This window comes from Pelobates fuscus, chromosome 12 (assembly GCF_036172605.1).
Source record: "Pelobates fuscus isolate aPelFus1 chromosome 12, aPelFus1.pri, whole genome shotgun sequence".
In the NCBI taxonomy this organism is placed as follows: domain Eukaryota; kingdom Metazoa; phylum Chordata; class Amphibia; order Anura; family Pelobatidae; genus Pelobates; species Pelobates fuscus.
Window position 1 is genome coordinate 39,655,055 of NC_086328.1, and position 24,796 is coordinate 39,679,850.

The following is a 24,796-nucleotide window of genomic DNA, read 5'->3' on the forward strand; positions in this document are numbered from 1 at the left end:
CAGGCCCTGGGGAGATAGCGCAGCTAAGCGGACAAGGGCACATGTAGGAGTGTGGGGATAGATGCATGGGATTGGTTGGAAAGAGTCTGTGGGTGGGATTATGTTCTGTGTAAGTTAGTGTGGGGGAGGTCTTACCTCAGTGCCACTTGGGATTCGGGCCAGCAAACAGCTTCCCTCCCGCCCTATTAGTATATTTAGTCGCAGCTAGCCGGGGGTATGTCCTTGCCAATTGAGTTTGAGGTTACGTTTAAGTATATGGAATGAGATGAACAAGTTTTTTAAGGTCTCAAACCTCCCCTGCTTCAAAGGTTAAACTTTAGGTTGCCTGAGGTCTCGTGCCCATCGAGAGTGGATAAGGTCGGCTGATGGCAGGCATTGGAAATATATGATTTTTATGACGAGGGGGGAGGTGAGAGGGAGTGGTGATTAGGAACCACTTTATGTTTATTGGCAAGGACAGTTGGGTCACTGTATAACACTATGTGTGGAGTTATATATGTACATATGTTAATTTATGCTTATTTATGTCTAACATTTTGGTTACAGAAAAGAAGAGATTTAATAAATAAAGTTATGGATGTGTTATGTAGTAATTTAGTTTGTGATAATAAATGCTGTGGCCTGTTTCATCCATACTAAGTGGTCTGTCGTTACTGGGGTTGAATGGGGTTGAATGGGGTTAGATTTTGTTCTAGGCTGCATCGCGATTCCCCACTACGTACATACATGTCATTGCTGTCCCAGTTTGTATGGGCTACTGTAGAAGTCTACTTTTGAATCGGCCTACTGGCAGGTGAGAATTCATGCTGTAAGGAGAACCTCATCTTTTGACAAACTGCTAAAAAAAAATGTCTCTTTGCATCATAATCACTACAATGAACTGTAGTGATTTTTGTGCTTAGGGTGTCCCTTAAATTTGATGCAGTTACGTCTATAAGTATACTACTAAAATGGAAATGGAAAAACGGAAAATGATACCTTAGTAACGATCAAGGGTCCGATGGTATTGGTTTTGAATGTATCTATCATTATTTCTTCATTGGGCACTTCCTTATTCCTTCCCACAAAAATACCAGCATTATTTATAATCATATTTAAACCACATCCTTTCAATCTGTCGTGAACTGCTCTATACGCTGCTTTAATACTTTCCTGGTTTGCTGCGTCTGTGAATATACAGTAAGATACAATTATGTGTATTATCAGGTACCTCTAGATAAAGAATGCATGTGCCACCATCCCATAAACAATTCTAAATAGCAAATAAAAAAATAATAATTTTGTGGGCCTTCAAGATTAAGAAAACTTGGCCCTTATATTAAGACAATCCTCATTGTTGAGTTAGTGATCTGAGCAACTTATATTTCCTCTTCCTATGGCATGGTAAATGACGAGCACCAGATGAAAGCTGCAAACAACCCTGAAATTATTATTATTTATAAAGCGCCAACAAATTCCGCAGCTCTGTACAATGAGTGAAATGAGTAGGGTTGGCAAATGAGCCTTGTTTCAATGTGTCAGGACCTCCAAAAAAGTGGGAGCAATGGAGGAGGTAATGAACTGAGATAACAAATATCACAACTAGATCTCTTTCAAGAACCAAAGAAAAAAAGCCTCAAATAGTGAATATATTATTATGATTATTATTACTGCCATTTATAAATCGCCAACATATTTTACAGTGCCCCACAATTGGGAAGGAACAATACAATATAAACAGACCGGAACAAAAGAAAGAAGGCCCTGCCCATGAGCTTACAATCTAAAAGTAAAATGGGGAGATGAGACAAGAGCAACAGAGGAATTTGTAGGTGATGGCAGAGATAATTTATAGTGTGATTGCAATAACTGATAACATGCGAAGGGAATTAGGAGGTGATTGACTGTGGTTCCAAACAGCTGGAAGAGCATCCTATCTAGTTAGAAGGAACCAGGGTCCTAAATTTGTACTTTTTATTTTGTATGATAAATAATAATTTTTCCTACAAAAATAAAATAGAGTACCAATATCATAATTTGTTATTCTTATTCTTTCCTGTCCGAATGTAAACTTTAGTATTTCCCATGACATACGTAAGTACAAACCTACATAAAATTACCAAAAAACACACAAGAAACATTCATAACCCATTCTAGCATTCATCCTCTAGTAACAGTTGTGTTCCCATGAGCGTTGAAATTCCCTCTCCTCTTCCTTTGGAATGGGTTAATCTTTCCATAAAATAAGAATTTTTTTTTTTTTTTAAAGTCTGGGAAAGAAAGGGAAGAGGAGAGAGAACTAGAAATTGTTTACAATATTAATACTCTATATACCAGAGTTTAGGTACTCTCCCATCTGGGGTCTAAGTCTCTTTAATTATATTTTAACCAAGGGGAGCAGATTTCGTTGCAGTTAGGGAGTTTCCCATTTACCATATAAAAATATCTTTCCATATGTGCTTGATGTGTAATCCGATTGGTTATTATAGGCCATTCCGGAGGGTCTCGTTTCCACCATGCATAACTTAACCGCAAGCAGAATATTTACCATTAAGTATTTACTGTGCTTATTCATCTTAAGTAGATCTAGGTGAAAAAGCCAGGTTTGTGGCTTGAATGTAAACTCTACCTGTAATATATCCACCAATGTTTCTCATACTTTAACTTTAATCTGTTCTAATTTCTCTCAGTTCCACCAAATATGGTATATTGAACCCTGTGCCTGAAAACATCTCCATCAGCTATCTGCAGTAGATTTATTAAACTTGCTAATGTGTAGAGGGTCAAGGTACCAACGGTTCATCAACTTAAGATATACAGGTGATACTCGAAAAATTAGAATATCTTGCAAAAGTTCATTTATTTCAGTAATGCAACGTAAAACGGGAAACTAATATATGAGATAGACGCATTACATGCAAAGCAAGATAGTTCAAGCCGTGATTTGTCATAAGTGCGATGATTATGGCTTACAGCTCATGAAAACCACAATCTCAGTAAATAAGAATATTACATGCAATCAATAAAACAAGGAGTATACATAGAACAATATCGGACCTCTGAAAAGTATAAGCATGCATATGGACTCAGTACTTGGTTTGGGCCCCTTTTGCAGCAATTACTGCCTCAATGCGGCGTGGCATGGAGGCTATCAGCCTGTGGCACTGCTGAGGTGTTATGGAAGACCAGGATGCTTCAATAGCGCCCTTCAGCTCTTCTGCATTGTTCGGTCTCATGACTCTCATCTTTCTTGGCAATGCCCCATAGATTCTCTATGGGGTTCAGGTCAGGCGAGTTTGCTGGCCAATCAAGCACAGTAATCCCACGGTCATTGAACCAGGCTTTGGTTTCCTACTGGAAAATGAAGTCAGCATCCCCATAAAGCTCATCTGCGGAAGGAAGCATGAAGTGCTCCAAAATCTACCGGTAGACGGCTGCGTTGACCCTAGACTTAATGAAGCACAGTGGACCAACACCAGCAGATGACATCGCTCTTCAAATCAACACAGACTGTGGAAACTTCACACTGGACTTCAAGCATCTTGCAGTGTGTGCCTCTCCATTCTTCCTCCAAACTCTGGGTCCTTGGTTTCCAAATTAAATCCAAAGTTGCTTTCATCAGAAAAGAGGACTTTGGACCACTGAGCAACAGACCATGTCTGTTTTTCTTTAGCCCAGATAAGACGCTTCTGACGTTGTTTGTTGTTCAGGAGCAGCTTGACAAGAGGAATACGACATCTGAAGTCCATGTCCAGGATCCGTCTGTGTGTGGTGGCTCTTGATGCACTGACTCCAGCCTCATTCTACTCCTTGTGAAAGTCTCCAACACATTTGAATGGCCTTTTCCTGACAATCCTCTCCAGGCTGCGGTCTTCCCTGCTGCTTGTGCACCTTTTTCTTCCACACTTTTCACTTCCACATAACTTTCTATTAATGTGCTTTGATACAGCACTTTGGGAACATCCAACTTCCTTCGCAATTACCTTTTGAGGCTTTCCCTCCTTATGGAGGGTGTCAATGATGGTTTTCTGCATAACTGTCAGGTCAGCAGTCTTCCCCATGATTGAGATTCCTTCTGAGCCAGACTGAGACACCATTTAAAGGCTCAGAAACCCTTTGCAGGTGAAATGGCTTACTTAGCTGATTAGAGTGGGACAATGTGAGCCTAGAATATTGCACCTTTTCACAATATTCTAACTTACTGAAATTGTGGATTTGGGGTTTTCATGAGCTGTAAGTCATAATCATCGCACTTATGACAAATCACGGCTTGAACTATCTTGCTTTGCATGTAATGCGTCTACCTCATATATTAGTTTCCCCTTTTACGTTGTGTTACTCAAATAAATGAACTTTTGCGCGATATTCAAATTTTTCGAGTATCACCTGTACTTCCGGTAAATTAATGGAGTGTACACTTTTTTTTAACCAGTTCCAGAACTTCCTTCCAATTTTCTAATGAATTATAGATTTCCATATCCCTTTCTCATTTCTTTATTCTACGATAGAGAAAGATATCTCTATTTAATATATTATATTTAGATTGTATGACGTCAAACGGCAGCATTTTCCCCTCTATCGTAATATCGGCTAAGGTATTAATACCCACATGATCCCATCCAGATACATCTAAATCCTGTGTATAATATTTAAGAATTTTGAGGAGTGTAGTCTGAGTGAGATAATCTATAGATCCTAATCTGGCACTCACCTTTGCCCCGATCTTAACTGCGTCTTTAAGCAGCTGATTTTTTTTTATTTAAATGTTTAATCATAGACGGTTTAATCCAAAAACGGTCTTTTGGATTTGAAAATCCATTCTGAGAACTTACACAATGGAACCATCCCGTTTTTTAATTTTGCCCCAGGCCTTCACATGTGTTAACATGGTTAAATTGTGTAATAGATTAAGATCGGGGAAGCCCAATCCTGTTTGGATACTATCCCTTTTGATTATGTTCTGCGCAATTCTGGGTTTCTAGCTTCCCCAAATAAAGGGAAGGAATAGTTTATTTAATTTTTCTAGGATGGATCCCGGAACCCGAAGTGGAATCATTCTAAACAGATATAGTATCTTAGGTGCCAAATAGGCTTTAACCAGATTGATTCTTCCCATCCACAAGACCTCTATGCCCTTCAGTTTGATCATTTGTTAATAAAGGTCTTGCAATAAAAACTCATAATTTTCTGCAATAGCTCGTTCTAAGTCTAGCATTAACTTGATACCAAGGTAGTCTAACCGATCTTTGCTCCAGATAAATTGGAATTTACATTGTAAGGATTGTTTTTTGAGATAATGTTACATTTCTGCTCACAATTTGGGTCTCAGATAGATTCAACTTATAATTCGAGTAATGTGCAAATTCATTAATAACTTAAATTACTGCCGGAATAGAAATCTCGGGAGTGGTCAGTATGAGCAGAATGTCGTCTGTGTAGAGTGTTATTTTAAACTTTTGCTTATTTACTCTGACGCCCCTTATCTCCTCTGTTGATCTTATCATCGCTGCTAGAGGTTCAATAGATAGAGCATATAGCTGTTGGCATGGGCTTTTGTTGCATCTCTGTCACGGCAAGTAATGTGGTCCAGCACGCAGAAACTATGTAAACATATACATAAGTAAGAAAAGGAAAATAACAGGATAGAGCGTAAACCGGACCTTAGAATGGCCGGACTAATACGCTAGAGACAGAGAATGGTCAAAGGGAAAGCCGAGGTCAAGGAAGCCAGAAAATACTCAATACCGATAAAACAAGCCAAGTCAGGGAAACCAGAGATCAGAATAACCAGGGAAACGCCAAGGATCAGGATACCAGGAAATCAGAAACACGGAAATAGCACTCTCGGGAAACAAGGAAACTGAAACCACGACAGGGCAAAGTTCTGGGAAAAGCTAGGGGTTTAAATACCCCTCTGTAGGCTATGATTGGTCAGAGGGCGACCTCTGACCCCAAAACGTGCGTGTGCGTTGACGTCGTGACGTCACGCACACGTTGGTATAATTCTCGGGGGCGGGGCTATCCATAGACGCGACCACGTGATGCCCGGAAGAACTGAGTGCGCGGTTCCCGGCTCGCCGACGAGCAGGTAAGCTCGTGTAGTCGGTACGGTCGTGCCGGTTGGGCACGGCCGTGAGGCTCGGCGGGCCGGTGACCGCAACAATCTCTGAAATTAGATCTATTAATTTGCTGGTATTATCTTCCCCAGATCTACCTGGAATAAACCCAGCCTGGTCGGGATGTACTAAGTCTGACATTACTGTTTTAAGTCTGTCAGAATTTTTAAAAATAATTTCACATCTATATTTATAAGTGAAATGGGTCTGTAGTTTGTAATTATGCTCAGATCTTTCCCCACTTTTGGAATTGGGCAAATAGAGGTTTGGAGCATTTCTTGAGATATGTCCCCCTTTTCCCCCAAATAATTGAACATTCTGATTTGCAGTGGGGAAATCACGGGGTCCGCTATCTTCTAGAACAGTGCTGTAAATCCGTTGGGACCCAGCGATTTCCCTGATTTCAATCCCATTATTACTTTTTCAACTCTCCTAAAGTGAAGGGTTGGTTTAACATCTCTTGTTTATCTTCTGAAATTCTTGGCAAGTTTAACCTTGCAGTGAGGAGGGTAGTGATACTGCTAATGATATACTTGGCCAGGTCAATCAATTGATGCTCACACAAGCATTAGATGACCTGTTGGAGAAAATCAAAGTTGATTTGAAATTAAATTCAAATGAATGAAAGCAACAAATTGCTCAGATTACGCAAAATCTATCTATACAGACAGAAGAAATCAAATTATTACGAAAGGAATGTGAGGCACTCCAAAATGAAAATCAGAACATAAAATAAATATTGTCTAAAACTGAATCTAAATTAGCAGACCTTGAAGATGGGTCTAGAAGAAGAAATGTGAGAATAAGGGGAATCACAGAAGACATAAAAAATTGTCAACTTGAAGATTACTGCAAAAAAATTAGTCTCCAGTGTTAAAGAAGAAGAAAAAATGGGAAATCTCCCGTTTGAAAGACTCCACAGACTGCCTAAACCAAAATCATCAGCATTTGCAAACAAACCACGAGATACAATTATATGTTTCAACAACTCATATTTAAAAGATCTGTTCTTACGAGAATTTAAGAAAACACCCTCTCCAGAAATAAATAGAAACATCACTTTCTTCACAATCTATTATTTATTTTTGAAGATCCAGAAAAGGCAAAAAATGAGTTGATTAAAATCGGCCCATTAGAAAAGTGATTGGGGAAATTAAGATGAAGTATTAAGGATGGAAACTATTCCTTCTCCTTATTCTTAGTTATTTATATATACATGTTTTTTAATATATATATATATATATTAATAAAAAAAACATGTATATATAAATAACTAAGAATAAAAAAACATGTATATATAAATAAGGAGAAGGAATAGTTTCCATATATATATTAGGAAGCTGGAATGTGGTGGGAAGGAGGGAGGAGAGAATATAGTTCCCTTTTCTCTTCCTTTCTCCCTCCCCCCTTTAAGATGGGGTATATAAGGAGAGTATACTATTTTGGCTGTGGGGACATTTTTTCTTTTTTTTTTGTGGTATTACTTGCTGCACGTATAATATATAGAAAGTAGAGTAGAAATATGAATATAGGCATTACACATAAGGATATTAAAAATAGAATTTTCCATTTTACTGATTAATATAAGGTAATAAGAAAGTTGGTAACTTTGACGCACTACATAAGGATATGAAATATGGAATTTAACTCACTGTCTACTATGAGGTAATAAGAAATAGGGTATTCTAGAAGATCACAAGAAGAGATAAAAATATATAGAAAGCACTACAAATAAGCATATGAAACATAAAAAAGTATATATCACTTTAATATAAGGAAATAAGAAGGATGGAAACTTAGAAGTAATGATACATCCTCTGATTCTTTTTTCCCCCTTTTTTAAACACTAAAATTGAGCATAACAAATAACAGCAAAATAGGCAATATGCACTACGAATGGGGATTTACAGATTCACATATCACCATTTGAAAATATCATATGTTGATTTTCAGAACTAATGGTTTTAGGAAAGATCTGAAATGTTTATTAGTCTTTTTTTTTTTTTTTTTTTGCTGTACTATATCTAGATTTCCTACATTTTCTTTAGGGTAGGGATGGTAGCTAGTATTAGCTGCTCAGCCTTAGTAGGGTTATACTAATATATAGGGACAAAGTAATTTCTGATAAGGCCTAAAATAAGCACGATATTAGCAGTTTAATTACTATGCTAATATAGAATAAAGGGTACAGATGGATAGTCTTTCCAATTAAGGATTTAACAGGCTATCTCTAACTTGTTCATAGGCGTGCGCACGGGGTGTGCCGGGTGTGCCTGGGCACACCCTAATCCCCATGGCACGCACTATGTATTGAGTCCTGCCAGGAACAGCGTTCCTGCACTTTTATTTGAGCAGTTCCTGCAGGCACTCAGTGCCCCCCAAATGCCCCCTTCCGGCCCCATGTTCCCCCTGTCATGGGGGGGGGGCAAGAGGTGATCAACCCCCCCCCCCCGGTCGGGTGCCTGTCTTCATCTCAGCCGCGGCGAGGGAGCTGTGTGCTCTCTGCTTCCTCTCGCCGCGCGCCGTTTGCTGATGCCGAAGCCGGAATATGACATCATATTCCGGCTCCCAGCTACAGCAGACAGCCTGCGCGGTGAGAGGAAGCAGAGAGCACACAGCTCCCTCGCCGCGGCTGAGATGAAGACAGGCACCCGACCCACTGGACCCCAGGGACAAGTCCACGCCAGCACTCCAGGTAGGGAGGCTGGGTGGACATTTTTTTATTAAAAGAAAAATAATTTGTATGTGTGTGTCTGTAAGTGTGCCTGTGAATGTATGTGTGTGTGTCTGTAAGTGTGTCTGTCTGTCTGAGTGTGTGTGTGTGTCTGTGAATGTATGTGTGTGTGTCTGTAAGTGTGTCTGTCTGTCTGAGTGTGTGTGTGTGTGTCTGTAAGTGTGTCTGTCTGTCTGAGTGTGTATGTGTCTGTGAATGTATGTGTGTGTGTCTGTAAGTGTGTCTGTCTGTCTGAGTGTGTGTGTGTCTGTGAATGTGTGTGTGTCTGTGAGTGTATGTAAGTCTGTCTGTCTGTCTGTGTGTGTATGTGTCTGTGAATGTATGTGTGTGTCTGTAAGTGTGTCTGTCTGTCTGAGTGTGTGTGTGTCTGTGAATGTGTGTGTGTCTGTAAGTGTGTCTGTCTATCTGAGTGTGTGTGTCTGTGAATGTGTGTGGGTCTGTGAATGTGTGTGTGTCTGTGAGTGTATGTGTGTGTGTCTGTATGTGTGTGTCTGTGAGTGTGTGGGAGTATGTGTGTGCACGCATGTATATATATGTGTGTGTCTGTGTATGTGTGTCAGTATATATATATATATATACACACACACACACACACGTGTATATTATTTTTTTGGGGGTGGGAAAAGAGTTCCCACACTTTATTCCCCAGGACTTCTCCGGAGATCTCCGGATCTCCCCTGTCGGCTCACGCAGGGACGGCACTATCTGAGTGCCGGCTCTGCTCTTAGCCTCCATGGGCTGACGGGGAGATCAAAGATCTACCTCACCAACCCACAGCAACATGGAGGGAGGCAGGAGAGGACCCGGGGAGCTCTAGACAGCAGCTCTGCCAGGTTCCTCTCACAAGATCTGAGCATTGCCACGGCAACACTCAGATCTCGCGAGAGTTAACTCTAGCTCCGCAGGCTAGAGTTCACTCTCCACTGGACCACAAGGGATGGCGCATGGCAGCAAGGATCCCCCCTCCCTACATAAGGTAGGGAGGGGGGATATTTACTAATCTGCCCCCACCTCCACAATCCCTCCAAACATACAGCCCACACACACAATACCTAGACACATACAGCACGCTCACACACACAGTACACTAACCGCACCCTCACAAACACACACAGCACCTTTACAAACACACAACACCCTCACGCACAGCACACTAACAACACCCTCACAAACACCCCCACACACACACAAACAGCACCCTCACAAATACACGACACCCACACACATCACACAAACAGCACCCTCACACACACAGCACCCTCACACAGCACAGTAACAGGACCCTAACAAACACACAAACACCCTCACACACAGCACACTACCAGCACCCTCACACACAAACAGCACCCACACAAACACCCTCACCCACATAGCACACTACCAGCACCCTCACACACACATCACACTAACAGCACCCTCAGACACACACTAACAGCACCCTCACGCCACCCTCACACAGCACACTAGCAGCACACACACACACAGCAGTGTATGTGTATGTATATATATATATATATATATATATATATATATATATATATATATATATAGATATTACACATGCGGCGTGTGTTTGTGCTTTAGGGTGCACACCCTAATGCAATAGGCTGCGCACGCCTATGAACTTGTTCCTCTGTTAATATGGTTTTGGTTGCTTTCATTCCTTTCTTCTTCCTTGAAGGCTGATACTTCCTGTGGATATGATCTCTTTGTAAAAACAGAAAAATAAGATTAGGTGAATTCCTCTTCTTAGAAACTCAACACCCGCACGTGCTTTTTTAGTTGTTCAGAGTATTGGCCTAAGGGGATACAAATTATATAATCGTGGGCACTAGGTATGATTGGATTTGGAATGGAAGGATGTTTGGAATTGGTGATGGGTGTTCTCAAAAGGGGGAAGAGTTGGGCACTTTGGGGATAGGTATCAAACTCAACGAAAATTAAAATAGTATCAATCCATACCAAGGGACTAAACTCTCCAGAGGAAAGAGTATATCTCTATGATTTACTGATTAAAGAAAGGATAAATATTTGCTTTGCACAAGAGATGCATTGAGATTGTCAGGTATCTTCCTTTTGGAGGTATAAAAAAATTCCCATTAGTCTATGAAGCAGTTTTAAGGGATGAGAAGAAAAAAGGAGTAGCCATAATAATATCGAAGGAATTACAATTCATATATACAGTTAGGTCCATAAATATTGGGACATCGACACAATTCTAATCTTTTTGGCTCTATACACCAACACAATAGGTTTGAAATTAAACAAACAAGATGTGCTTTAACTGCAGACTTTCAGCTTTAATTTGAGGGTCTTTACATCCAAATCAGGTGAACGGTGTAGGAATTACAACAGATTGTATATGTGCCTCCCACTTTTCAAGGGACCAAACCTAATGGGACAATTGGCTGCTCAGCTGTTCCATGGCCAGGTGTGTGTTATTCAATCATTATCCCATTTACAAGGAGCAGATAAAAGGTCCAGAGTTAATTTCAAGTGTGCTATTTGCATTTGGAATCTGTTGCTGTCAACTCTCAATATGAGATCCAAAGAGCTGTCACTATCAGTGAAGCAAGCCATCATTAGGCTGAAAAAAACAAAACAAACCCATCAGAGAGATAGCAAAAACATTAGGTGTGGCCAAATCAACTGTTTGGAAAGAAAGAATGCACCGCAACACCAAAAGACCTGGAAGACCACGGAACACAACTGTGGTGGATGACCGAAGAATTCTTTCCCAGGTGAATAAAACACCCTTCACAACAGTTGGCTAGATCAAGAACACTCTCCAGGAGGTAGGTGTATGTGTGTCAAAGGCAACAATCAAGAGAAGACTTCACCAGAGTGAATACAGAGGGTTCACCACAAGATGTAAACCATTGGTGAGCCTCAAAAACAGGAAGGCTAGATTAGAGTTTGCCAAACAACATCTAAAAAAACCTTCACAGTTCTGGAACAACATCCTATGGACAGATGAGTCCAAGATCAACTTGTACCAGAGTGATGGGAAGAGAAGAGTATGGAGAAGGAAAGGAACTGCTCATGATCCAAAGCATAGCACCTTATCAGTGAAGCATGGTGGTGTTAGTGTCATGGCGTGGGCATGTATGGTTGCCAATGGAACTGGTTCTCTTGTATTTATTGATGATGTGACTGCTGACAAAAGCAGCAGGATGAATTCTGAAGTGTTTCGGGCAATATTATCTGCTCATATTCAGCCAAATGCTTCAACTCATTGGACGGCGCTTCACAGTGCAGATGGACAATGACCCGCAGCATACTGCAAAAGCAGCCAAAGAGCTTTTTAAGGGAAATAAGTGGAATGTTATGCAATGGCCAAGTCAATGAATCCGATTGAGCATGCATTTCACTTGATGAAGACAAAACTGAAGGGAAAATGCCCCAAGAACAAGCAGGAACTGAAGACAGTTGCAGTAGAGGCCTGGCAGCGCATCACCAGGGATGAAACCCTGCGTCTGGTGATGTCTATGCGTTCCAGACTTCAGGCTGTAATCGACTGCAAAGGATTTGCAACCATGTATTAAAAAGTGAAAGTTTGATTTATGACTGTTAATCTGTCCCATTACTTTTGGTCCCTTAAAAAGTGGGAGGCACATATACAAACTGTTGTAATTCCTACACCGTTCACCTGATTTGAATGTAAATACCCTCAAATTAAAACTGAATGTCTGCAGTTAAAGCACATCTTGTTTGTTTCATTTCAAACCCATTGTGTTGGTGTATAGAGCCAAAAAGATTAGAATTGTGTCGATGTCCCAATATTTATGGACCTGACTGTATTTTTCGCGAAGCAGACAATAATGGGAGATACACAATATTGGTTTGTAAAGTAAATTAAAAATGATATACTCTTGTAAATTGTTACGCTCCCAATGATTTCCCCATAAAATTTCTGAATTCCTTAATGGAAAAATTGGATAGATTCTCCAAAGGAGTCTTAATAATTGTGGGTGACATGAATTGCACTGCGGACGCCAATCTGGACAAAAAATTAATGAAAGGGAATAAGATAGATAATAAAACTAACACAGAAAAACTAACTAGATATATGATAAAGAATAACCTTTATGATGTGTGGAGAATGCAGCATCCACTGGAGAGAGATTACAGGGTTTTTTTTCAGTAGACATTTATCGTATTCAAGGATAGATTTTTTTTATTATGAAGTTTGACTGTCTGAAATGTTGTACTTCCTCTTCTATTGGTAATATAAGCTAGTCTGACCATGCCCAGTCTACTGTGAATTGAAGAACAACCTGCAATGTAGCAGGAGAGTGGGGTGAAAAATGAATGATTACAACTTATGTTCCACAGAAGCGAAGCAAAATTTAGTTGATGAAATTCAACCATTTCTAAGTTTTAATGATAGTAGGGAGGTTTCGGACCGAACTCTATGGAACGCTCTGAAATGTACTATAAGGGGGTATTTAATTAAAAACAATGTAACTCTGCAGAAAATAAAAGGGAAACCTCTCGCAGATTTCTAAATAAATGTAGCTAATTTAGAAAGACAAATTAAATCAATTCCTAATAGGACTTTAGTAGAACAACAAATAAACAAAGTCCAAAAAGAAATAAAAACCAGAGAGGACGATAGATTAGAGAACGCTATTTTGAACTCTAAACAGAAATGGTACTATAGTAACAACAGAGCAAATAAAATAATTACTATCAAATAAAAACAGAAACTAGAAAGATATAGGATTCAAAGACTGGTAGTCAACAATAAAATCTTATTGGACCCCTCACAAGTACATAAACAGTAAAGAAATATGAAAAAAAATAATGAATATATATATATATATATATATATATATATATATATATATATATATATATATACAAAACACAGTCTCAATGTGCACAAATGTTTGTATAAAAAAAATTAATGAGGATAGACAATATGCAGCATAGAAAACTTCTGATGGTCAGATCTCTCCACATCTGTAGGACCAAAAGTCGTCTATAGAGTCCTTCATTTGAATCTTATATCCTTGTGGGCGATGTCTATGGATTTAGTACTTTCTGCTGCGGTTGATCTCCATTATGGTATGTCCCAGAGTAGTTTTTTTTTTTTTAGATGGTCCGGTTTAGGACATGCCTGGGCTGCGCGCTCTGGACCTCTATCGTCCCTTCGAAGGCCTTCGTCATTAAATAAAGGTAATGGTTTTTATACCTCAATGGAGGACGCACCCGCCATTTCGCACGGGTCATGTCCTCTGACGTGATTACGTGGGAACGTAACGTGGTAATGGTGGGATGTGTATCAAAATAGCTTTATTAAATATATATAAGTCTTTTCAAGAACTTTATTAACAATAACGTTGGTTAATGAACACACAGGGTATGTGGCTAGTCTTAGTCTATAGAAAAATTTACTATCGATAATATAATGACCTTACTGTGCGAGCATGTTAAAAATTAACTGAAAAGGGAAGACGAAAAAAGGGGAATGAAGAATGGGTAAAAGAGACAGAAAAAAAAATATTGAAAAAGACACAAAAAAATAATAAAAAATATACATACATTTTTTTTTGTATACACAGAAGTTCCATTAAGAAAGGAAAGGATAAGAAATTATGAGTAGTGTGAAACCTTCAGTTACGGGCAATAGAGTCACTCCATTTCGTGTGAAATCTAAAATTCCTATCGTTTAGGCTCATGAACTTACCTAATGGAATAATGTGGAGATTTGAGTGTCTTGTGGCCAAGGAGTTTAATTCCTGTAAAGAAAAGAAATTATAAAATGAAAAAGTGCATAGGTCACTTGGTACAGAGTGAGTACATTGCAGCTTTCAAACTAATTCTCAGATATTCACTGGTAGCTGTTGAAGTATTGAGACTGTGATACACTGATACACTAGACTAGACCAAGGGTCGGCAACCATCAGCACTCCAGATGTTGTGGACAACATGTGACTAGTAGTTCCTAACTTTTTTAAACATAAGTACACTTGCTTTTTTTCTTTTTACCTTCATTATTAGCTTGTAAGTCTCACATTTCTTGAAAAGAGATAGGCATATTTCTACCTAAGCTCACTTATGAATTTGAATTAATTACTATATAGAAATCCCAATTTTAAGGCTGACACTTCTTTAGAAACACATTTTAATGACTGCATTCGACCTACAATCAGTGTGTCCATGGCAAACTTTTAGGTCACATGAAGTACACTTGTGTCATGGTGGAAAACCAGTGCAGTAGACAAATTAAAGAATGAATTGCTCAAGTGAGTCAACATTATGTAAGACCAAATGTAAAATGTACTGAATAAATCAGTCCAAACCGTAGCTGGTAAATGCCCAGACTATGTCTCATGAACTTATGCTCCATGAAGGTGTGCGATTGTAGCTAGTGAGCACAAAAGGTCTCCCACTGGAGGTTCCTCTAATCTCCACCCATAGCAACCACAACACATGTGCTGTGGTTGATACAGGAATAGAGTGATGTGACAAAATGTTGTTCCGATTCCGGCATGCTGGCTGTTGAAATTATTGAGAAGATTTTTCCTTCTTGATATGTGTCCAAAGCAGGACAAGTCACAGAAGAGACCAGGTGGAGCAGAGGAGGGACCAAAGTTGGGCTGAGGACAAAGAGTACAGCAGCGCAGGAACGGAGGAAAGGTGAGTAAATCAATATGTTTTACATTGAATACACCATGTATCTTTGTTTTATATGGTGTATTCAATGCATATGGGAGCGATTTCAGGTATGTTTAATTTTGCATTACAGGTTCTCTTTAAGTACAGGCTCATATACCAATGGTACGGTTAATGGGTGACATCAGAAATACCTTCTACAAACAGTGAGCATCTGTAAGGTCAACCACAGAAATCTATGCACAGACATTTGACACAATCTTTTTCTTTTTATGGAGAAGGAATGGGAGGGTAATTGTAGAACGGTGATCATTACAGAAACATTCTTAAATGTATTCATTTTTTAATTAAGGCAATCAATATAAGAAATGAACACATAAAGAAACATCACTCTTTAGTGTAGCCAAAACAATTTTCTCCCAACACAGTGTAACAGAGCTTCCTGTACCCCAGTTGGGTACCTCTGCTGACAGATGCTGCTAGTGCTCAACAAGGACTCCAAGCACTCCACCAGACACCATCAGCACCGCAGTCCCCATGTCCAGCATTACAGCTTGGCAGGGAACTTGCCGTCTTGATGGTAAAACAGGAACTCTTTAATGCAAAGCAAACACTTACAATTTCTATACACATTTAAACCCCCAACAGCCTCATTTACATACAATAGGTTACATAGAGCACTATAGTACAAGGAAGGGTGGGGTCAGACAATATCAAGGGCTGATGGGAGATTGAGGAGGGACAAAGCAGGCAGTTTAAACTGGTCTGGCAGTGTCCCTGGGACAACGCCCTGCTGGGGAAACAATAGGACAGAGGAACATTTTCCCATGGAAGTCACTTTTTAACATGTCTTTTTGCAGGGCCCATTGTCTTTGTGCAGGAGGCTGGCAAACAGGCCCCTCCAAAAACCAGTGGTGAGGTCATTTTCGCCCACACAGTAAATCACAAAAGTTATGCACTGCAAGGTAAAGATAGCAGTGTGCACATTAACCTTTCTACAACTAACCTATGCTGTATTTACCATCAGTGTGCAGTCAGGACTAATTGTTTACTTAGAATTAAATTGCACAGTTCATTGCTACTAAATACAAATAATTACACAGGTTGTTTTTCAAATATTGTGCTCTTTTGGCCTGCATCATTTTATTTCAGATAATTAAAAAAGCAACAGAGGTTGCAAAACAATGAGCATTGATCCTCAAGATCTGCTAGTTCGGAATTTACGCAATAAGTCCTTTGCCAAAATAAACAAAACTTGCACGTTCTCAACTGAACAGTAAAGGGAATAGGGAGAGGTTTGAAAGACAAAACCTTTATGACCTCAGAACAGGTCAAAGTGCTGACATCCTCAAATATATATATTTGTGAAATATAGGGGATAAGTAAACATCATAATCCTATGGAGAGCCTTTCAGATTTTAAACATTTTAGTGATGTTTATCATTTAAAGAAATATTTTTTATAGGAATACTCCAAGCACCATAACCTCTACAGATTACTGTAGTGTGTTCGGTGAATGGATGCTCTGGTGCAGTCATTTAATTTTTTTAGTCAAATAATATGGCAAAACCAATTAAAAGGAGCTTTACTGAACTTCCTCTTGCCTTGCCATTTCCAAACAGCCACACATATCCACACATATTACAGCACAAACACAAATTAAATTTACCTATACACAATACCACATCACACTCTACACTCACGCAATCCCACAAGCAGGCTCCAAACACATGCACCATACACTTTCCTGTGCCATCGTGTTTTCTGGAAAATAGTGGGTTCCAAGGAGTAAGAGCTTCTTTGCAAATAGGGGTCTTTGCAAGGTGTATTATCTTTTTAAGACAGAGATATAATCCAAGAGTTTTGCATTAGTGTATGCTATTTGTTTATTATGGTTACATAGTTACATAGCTGAAAAAAGACTTGCGTCCATTAAGTTGAGCCTTCCTCACATATGTTTTTGCTGTTGATCCAAAAGAAGGAAAAAACCCAGTCTGAAGTGCTTCCAATTTTGCAACAAACTAGGAACAAATTCCTTCTTTTTTTTTTTTTTTAAACTTTATTTTTGTATGAAAGATCATTTTGAAAAAATTACAATACCATACGTGTCAGAGTAGTGGCATTTGACATACAGGATGAGTTAGTCTCAATGATAACAACAACATGTCGTTTTACATTCGGTATGACAATTTGTTACTAGTTGGAACGGTGATCTTTCAGTTTCGTTATTATATAACTCGGAGAAAAAATACCAGCGGTGAGCATTTCAACAGACTTTCTATAATGAACAGCCTGTGGTGGCTTATGGTCATGTAGAGTATGTGGGATGGGACTTTTTTGCTAAGCTCGTTAATGTGATCCCCGTCTAGTGTCGGAGGTCTGTTGTGTGATCCCTTGTGGTGAGTTCTGCGTTCGTGTCCCTTCCCGTGTACGGAAAGAAGAAAGAGTAGAGAACAGTGGTGAGAAGAGGATAGTAAGAGGGGGGGGGAGTATTTAAGAGGAAGATGAAGGGATAGAGGGAGGTATAGAAGGGGGGGGGGTGGTGCGCCGGTGTGGTACAGAGTGCGGCTATGCCTCGAGTCCTTTTCCTGTTTCTCAGTGGGGTGGTCTGGGGTGGGTCAGGCGTACTCGCTATTTACCCAAGGTTCCCACATCCTTTCAAATTTGGACGTGGTACCCCGAACTCTAGCTGTGAGGTTGTCCATCAGGTAGACTTCTTTAATATTGGATATGACCCGTTTCATTGGCGGCATATCTATCTTAAGCCACGATTGAGCTAAGGCTCTCCTAGCTGCTAACGTCAGTTTTTGTATTAACCTCAGTTCCCTATTTGTCCAAGGGTTGAGCTCCGGGGCTCTCTGAAATATTTTCTCAATAATGTTGTATATTTGCTTCCAAAAAATTTGTACCTTAGGGCATTCCCACCACATGTGGAGGTAGGTGCCCCTGTGGCCACACCCCCTCCAACAGTCATCAGATGGAGTTTGTTTCATGTGGAATAGTTTGACCGGGGTGGTGTACCATCTAAGCATTGTTTTGAGGGATTGTTCTTGAAGAGTTACGCTGATGGATACTGAGTTGTTGGCCTCCCATATGTCCCTCCATTCCACCCCCTCCAGTACTTCTCCTAATTCCCTTTCCCATGTGTCTGTGTATGTCAATGTGCCCCATTCCTCAGTTTCGGAGCTAATGTGCCCATATAACGTGGATATTAGGCTCTGTGGAGTTGCTTCGCGAAGGCACATCCTCTCAAAAAAGGTCAGAGGACCCTTGCCCGCTTTTTGTATTTGGGGGTGCTGTATGTAGTCCCGTAGTTGTAGGTAGCGGAAAAAATCCGCTGGTGTAAGGTGTGCTTTCTGTTTGAGGTGTTCGAATGATATGACCTCGTTATTTTGAAACATATGACATATTCTTTGTAGTCCCACGTTTTCGAGATTTGCGAACTCTCTGGGTGCCATACCAGGGGGGAAGGCCCTATTTCTCAACAGGGGTGTTAATGGGGATGGTGATGATGCCAATTTGTATTTGTGTGCCGATAGGTCCCAGATTCGTAGGGAGTTCAGTATTGCGGGGCAGTCGGTTCTCAGGATGGGTCTTTCATCCCTAGATACCCACATGTGATATTGGGGCAGGTCGGGGCCAGTAAGGAGGGACTCCAGATCTACCCATCTCCTCATGTCTAGGGGCGCGTGCCACATAGCCACCTGTGCGAGCTGTGCCGCCAAATAATAAAAATATAAATGTGGCAATCCTAACCCCCCCCTCTGTTTCTGCCTGTATAATATATTTCGGGATATTCTATGGCGTCGGTTTTGCCACACGAATTCCCCTATGGCCTTTTGCAGTGGGGCTAAATCTGATTTAAGGAGTTTAACAGGTAGTGCTTGGAAAAGGAACAGGATACGGGGTAGTATGTTCATTTTGATAGCATGAATACGGCCTATCCAGGATATGGGTTTATCTATCCATTTCTCCATGTCCCGCCTCAGGGTGTGCATGAGTGGTGTGTAATTTTTTTGGAATAATTTGGTCGGGTCTCGGGTTAGGTGAATCCCCAGATACTTTATTTGGTCTCTTTCTATGGGGATATTAAAGGTTGCTCCTAGTGCCGCCGTGTCCTCCGCAGACAGGCCCATCGGCATGGCGCTAGATTTCCCTAGGTTGGCCTTGAATCCCGAGAACGCTCCGAATTTAGTTAGGACCTCTTGCAGGGCTCGCATGGAGTCAAGTGGGTTTGTAAGTGTCAGCAGGACGTCGTCGGCGTATGCGGATACAAGAAATTCCTGTCCCCCCACTGCGATTCCTTGTATATGAGGATGTTGCCGTAGGGCTTGTAGGAGTGGTTCAAGCGTGATCACGAACAACAGCGGGGAGAGAGGGCAGCCCTGTCGAGTGCCGTTCCCCAATTTGAATGGTTTGTATCCGGCGCCGGTAATTTTCACCTGTGCGTATACTTGGTTATACATTGCTCTGATGGTAGATATGAATCTGTCCGGAAATCCGAGGAACGTCAGTAGTTTAAATAGATATGGCCATTCTACCCTATCGAACGCTTTTTCAGCGTCAATCGAGACCACAACAGTGGGAGTGTCTGTTGTCTGTTGGCGCCATATAAGGTTGATGTTCCTTCTGGTGTTCTCGAACAATTGCCGGTCAGGTATAAAACCCACTTGGTCGGGGTGTATCAGAGTTTTCAGGAAGGGATTGAGGCGGTCAGCTAGTATTTTCGCCAGGATCTTGATGTCGTGGTTGATAAGAGATATTGGCCTGTAGTTTTCGGGAAGTAGTGGATCTCTCCCAGGTTTTTGGAGTAGTATTATGTTAGCCATCGACATCTCCTTCTCGGGAATTCCTCCTTTCATAAAGTCATTAAATAGCTTTACTAGTCGGGGTGATAGTTCTTCTCTGTATGTCTTATAGTATGCCCCGTCAAAGCCGTCCGGGCCCGGGGCTTTATTGCCTTTGAGGCCTGATATTGCCCTGTCTATGTCTTCTACTGTGATGTCGTCGTTGAGTTGCATAGCTGCAGCTGTCGGGAGTTTTGGTAGGTCCAGGTTGTCCAGGAAGGCTCTCAGTTGTGAGTCCGCTTCCTCTTGTTCCATGGGGTCCCTGGGTGTGTGGTTATAGAGCTGCTCGTAGTAGTCTGTGAAGACCTGCGCAATACCTGTGGGGGTGTTTTTGACGGAGCCGTCTTTGTGCTTGATCGACGTGATGTGCGTCCTATCCTGTCGCGGACGTAGCGTCCTGGCCAGTAGGGTGTCCATCTTGTTCGTTTTCTCAAAATAGTTTCTCTTGGTCCAGGTAAGGGCTTTCGCTGTGTCTTCCAGTAGCAGCTCAGTGATGGATCGTCTTGTCTCTATTAGATGGTCCAGGATCTGTGGCGACGGAGAGGTCTTATGTTGTTGTTCTGCCTTTCGTAACGTTTCCAGTAACAGGGTCAGTCTCTGTGTTTTCTGAGCCTTTTTCCGTGTTGCTAATTTGATGCACGTTCCCCTTATTACTGCCTTGTGTGCGGCCCAAATTACACCTGGGGTCACATCTGCTGTTTCATTCAGGGTGAAGTAATCTTGAAGTTCTTTTCTGATTGCTTCTCGGGATTCTTTGTCTCTCAGCAGGTGGGGGCTCATTCTCCAGTTCCAAGGTGAAGCCGTGCTGAGATTACCCAGCCTCAGAGAGACGTCAGCGTGGTCTGACCACGTTATAGACCCTATTGTTGACTCCGTCACCCTAGTCATGCCCACCTTGTTCACTAAAAGCTGATCGATTCTGGAATACGACCCGTGGGGAGCCAAGTAGAAAGTGTAATCTAGCGAGCTCGGGTGTTGTGCACGCCATACATCTATCAATTCGGTCTGTTGGAGGAACTCGTAGTAAATTTTGTCCTGGGATCCTCTCCCTTGCGACCTTCGTTGGCCCCTGCCGGAGCTTCTGTCTGCGGCTGGACACGGCACGGCATTCATGTCCCCCCCACTATAGTTAGGCCGTGGGATAGGGCTTTGATTTTTGTGGCTAAGTTTCCCCAGAAAGCGGAGTCGGGTGCGTTAGGTGCATAAATGTTGACCAGGTGTATTTGGTGGGAGTGTATAGTGCCTGAGAGTATGATAAACCTCCCGTCTGTGTCTATGTCAGATGTCTCTACATGTAACGGGCACTTGTTATGTATGAGTATAGCAACTCCGTTGCCCTTACGATGTGATCTCGCTTCGTATGTGGTGGAATATGTGCGATCTCGGATTTGGAATGTGGTGCGCTTGGAGATATGCGTCTCCTGTAGGAAGGCTATGTCTGGCCCTAGTCGCTTTATCTCTCGGAACATCAATCGTCTCTTTTTTGGTGCGTTCAGGCCTTTAACATTGATTGATGTTAGTTTTAGGGTCATCCTTGCATTTGGGTGAAGAGCTTATCTTTGATCACGGACTCTGGGATGTGGGGTGTCCCAGGAGTCTGATCGTTCCTGCGTGTCGCCATATTTTCGTGCCGCTCTGCGTCCAACACCGGCATAAAAGGTTTAGGAAGGTAGGGTGAGGGAAGAGGGAGGGGGGGAGAAGAGTGAAGAGTGAGAAAGAGTTGAAATACTGAGAGAGTAACAGAGAATCTGGACTTACTAACCGCCAGATCAGTGCGGGGTGGTGATCCCTGTCCCATGTCCCCTTTTACCTAGGGTGTGTGAGACTACTCCTGGTAACTGTCACACCACCTGTGTGCTATGTTTTGTGCTATGTAGATGGTTTCGGCTGAGAATCTCAGGCGTGTTTCGCGTGCCCCCTATTCAGGGAGATCTCCCTAGGTATCCCCTCACGTGTCCCGTGTAGAGAAGTGGGCTGTCTCCCTGCCTCGTGTCCCCCTGTTTTGCTAGTCTAGTACGGCCTGTGCCATATGTGTCCAGGTTATGCCGGGCAATAGTTTTGGGTGTGGGAGTGCCTCCTCTGTTGCGTGTAGTGCCTGCCCACCTGTGTATTTGAGGGCTTTTTGCGCTGTGCGCGTGTGGGTGTTCTGTGACAGAGAGGGGTAATTGTCCACCGGATGTGGCTCTGCCGGCGTGAGTTAGCCGGCTTGATGTCAGGTGTGGTGCGTTGTGTACCCCCATCATGTGTCTATTTACAATACCACTCTCGTTTCTCTATGCGCTTTGTAAGAGGGGGGAGAAGGTCCCCTCGATCAGTGCTAGTGAATGTCAATCGAAACGGTCGAACAGATTTAAACATTTACAAACATATTAGATTATGTTATAGCATAGGTTAACATAACAGTACGCATGCATGAACATTTTAGCCTATGAGCTGTAGTGAAACACTTTGAAACAAAAACAAAGGGTAAAACCTTGCCACATATTTGTATTGGTACTGGACCGTGCGGCTAGGCATGAAATACCGTGGACTGTCGTCTGGGCCCCTATTGGATCTGTCAATAAGGGGGGTGGTTGTGGGGGGGGTGGGAGTTATGTTCTGTTAGAGCTGTCGCCCGGTTTCACGGGGCGGTCGTGGACGGTGAGGCCCTCCGGGGGTTACGCAGTCGGGTCCGCTTGTGTCGTCGTCGTAGGGGCCCCCTGATTGTCAAGCTGCTCGTGTGTGTGGTTGTCTGTCATGCATCCCTGGGCAGGCGATTGGTCTGCCCTGGTCCGTTGTTTGTTGGAATGATGTGGGTGACCGCCTGGATGTTGGTTGTAAATACGTCCCTGGCTCTGATTTGTCAGTCGCTTTCCCACTATCTATTTATGGCTACTCCTGCTGCGGTCGCTGTCATGAACCTGTGCGGGGAGATCAGTCTGGGTTCAAGTGTGTGATGGTTAGGGTGTGTGGGATGTCTACATGCCGTGTCTGCTGAGCTGTGTGGTTTGCTGGTAGCTGCGTGTCTGGGTGCGGTCTTTTTGGCTGTCGACAGTGCGGTCATTGTTAGTTTGGTCTATTGCTTGTCCGTGTCCTGAGGAAGGGGTCCTGGGTCACCCGTGCGGATGTATGGTGTCGGACTATGGTGCCAGGCTTGGCATAAAACGTATTGCGAGCACAAATCTTAACATTGGCAGTTCGTAGCATGAGGTCTCTCGTGAGGGGGCATTTGCAGTAAAAGCGTGTGGCAGTAGCTATGCGTGTCCCCTCCTGTGTGTGCCAAGTAGTCCCCAAGTAGTCTGCTTGTGCGGTCCGTACATAATGATGAGGCCCCCCTGAGTGTCCCCCCCCCCCCGCCCCCGCCTCATCCCCCAGCCCCCGCGCCCCCCTCCCAATTTCCTGGTGCCCCCAATAGAAAAAGAGCTTTGTACCATGGCTAGAGTAATTAAGGGTCCAGTAAACAATGATGGTGAAGGTGTCCAAACCCTTGTATGGTTGCTGGATCTTTTCCCCGACAGACCCCCTCCCCACAGTGTTTATGGTACCCAACCCCGTGTGGCTGTCCAAAAGGCTCTATGGACTAGCCTAGACTTGGTATGATGAGCCCCCGGTACCTCACTCTCCGACGGTCTGCCATTCCCTCGGAAGAGGTGTAAGCTCTCCAGTCCCGGTTAATGTGGCAGGCACTTGCGGCGGGGTCTGGAGACCCAGAGCTGCAAAGAAGGTCGAGGCGTCTTCACCTGGCTGGAGGACGTGTGTTTTGCCGTTGTGGAATGTCAGCAATTTAAAGGGGTATCCCCAAGCGTAGCGCATATTCGCCCCTCTCAGGGCCTCTGTGATAGGCCTCCACTCCCTTCTGCGTTGTAAGGTTGCAGGCGCTAAATCCTGATAGAGAGCCAGGGCAGCCCCTTGATAGGAGATCGCTCCTTCTCTGCCCCTTTTGATCAGTGCTTCTTTGGTCTGGAAATGTAAGAAGCGAATGACAATATCCCGTGGCGTGTTCGCATCTGTTCTCCTGGTGCGCAGGGCCCTGTGAGCACGTTCTATGTGCCAAAGGTGATCTGGTAGACCCGGTAATAGGCGTTTGAGGATTGCTGTCACAATGTCAGTAATTGGGCCTTCCCCTGTCGCCTCTGGTAAACCTCTGAGCCTCAGGTTGTTCCGACGCGATCTATTTGCCATGTCCTCTATGGCAAGTTCAGCGGTAGCCATCCTGTTGGTCAGATTGTTTAAGTGTTGGATCGCTGTGTTGTGGGCAACTGTAGTGGCTTCTAGGCGGTTTTCTAACCGTGTGGTGCGGTCGCCTATTGCCTGTATCTCCCCCCTCAGGACGTGTGTGGAGCGCTCTATTTCCCCTGCTAAATAATTTTTTACCTCTGTGAGGGTTGCCAGGATCTTTGCCGTCTCCGTGTTTGCCTTTGGGGAGCCCCCTGTTGCTGCTGCAGGTTTCTGTAGCGGTCCCTGCGTTCCCGCGGATTCCTCCTCGTGGTCGCCGCCATCTTGTGGGCCTGTGGGTCCGG

General features: G+C 42.6%; 2 protein-coding genes across 2 annotated transcripts in view; both read right to left on the minus strand.

Annotated features, from left to right (window-relative positions):
- The window catches only part of LOC134578629 (inactive hydroxysteroid dehydrogenase-like protein 1), a 1,053,979-nt gene that overhangs the window by 767,257 nt on the left and 261,926 nt on the right, over positions 1-24,796 (minus strand). The gene's annotated exons all lie outside the window — the stretch shown is intronic.
- Positions 1-24,796, minus strand: part of LOC134578293 (C-signal-like) — a 38,086-nt gene that overhangs the window by 5,844 nt on the left and 7,446 nt on the right. Inside the window, exons 2-3 of the mRNA XM_063437270.1 lie at positions 14,522-14,573; positions 979-1,166 (exon numbers count right to left, since the gene is read on the minus strand). Of these exons, the coding sequence (XP_063293340.1) occupies positions 979-1,166; positions 14,522-14,573 (240 nt within the window). The remainder of the gene's footprint in view (positions 1-978; positions 1,167-14,521; positions 14,574-24,796) is intronic.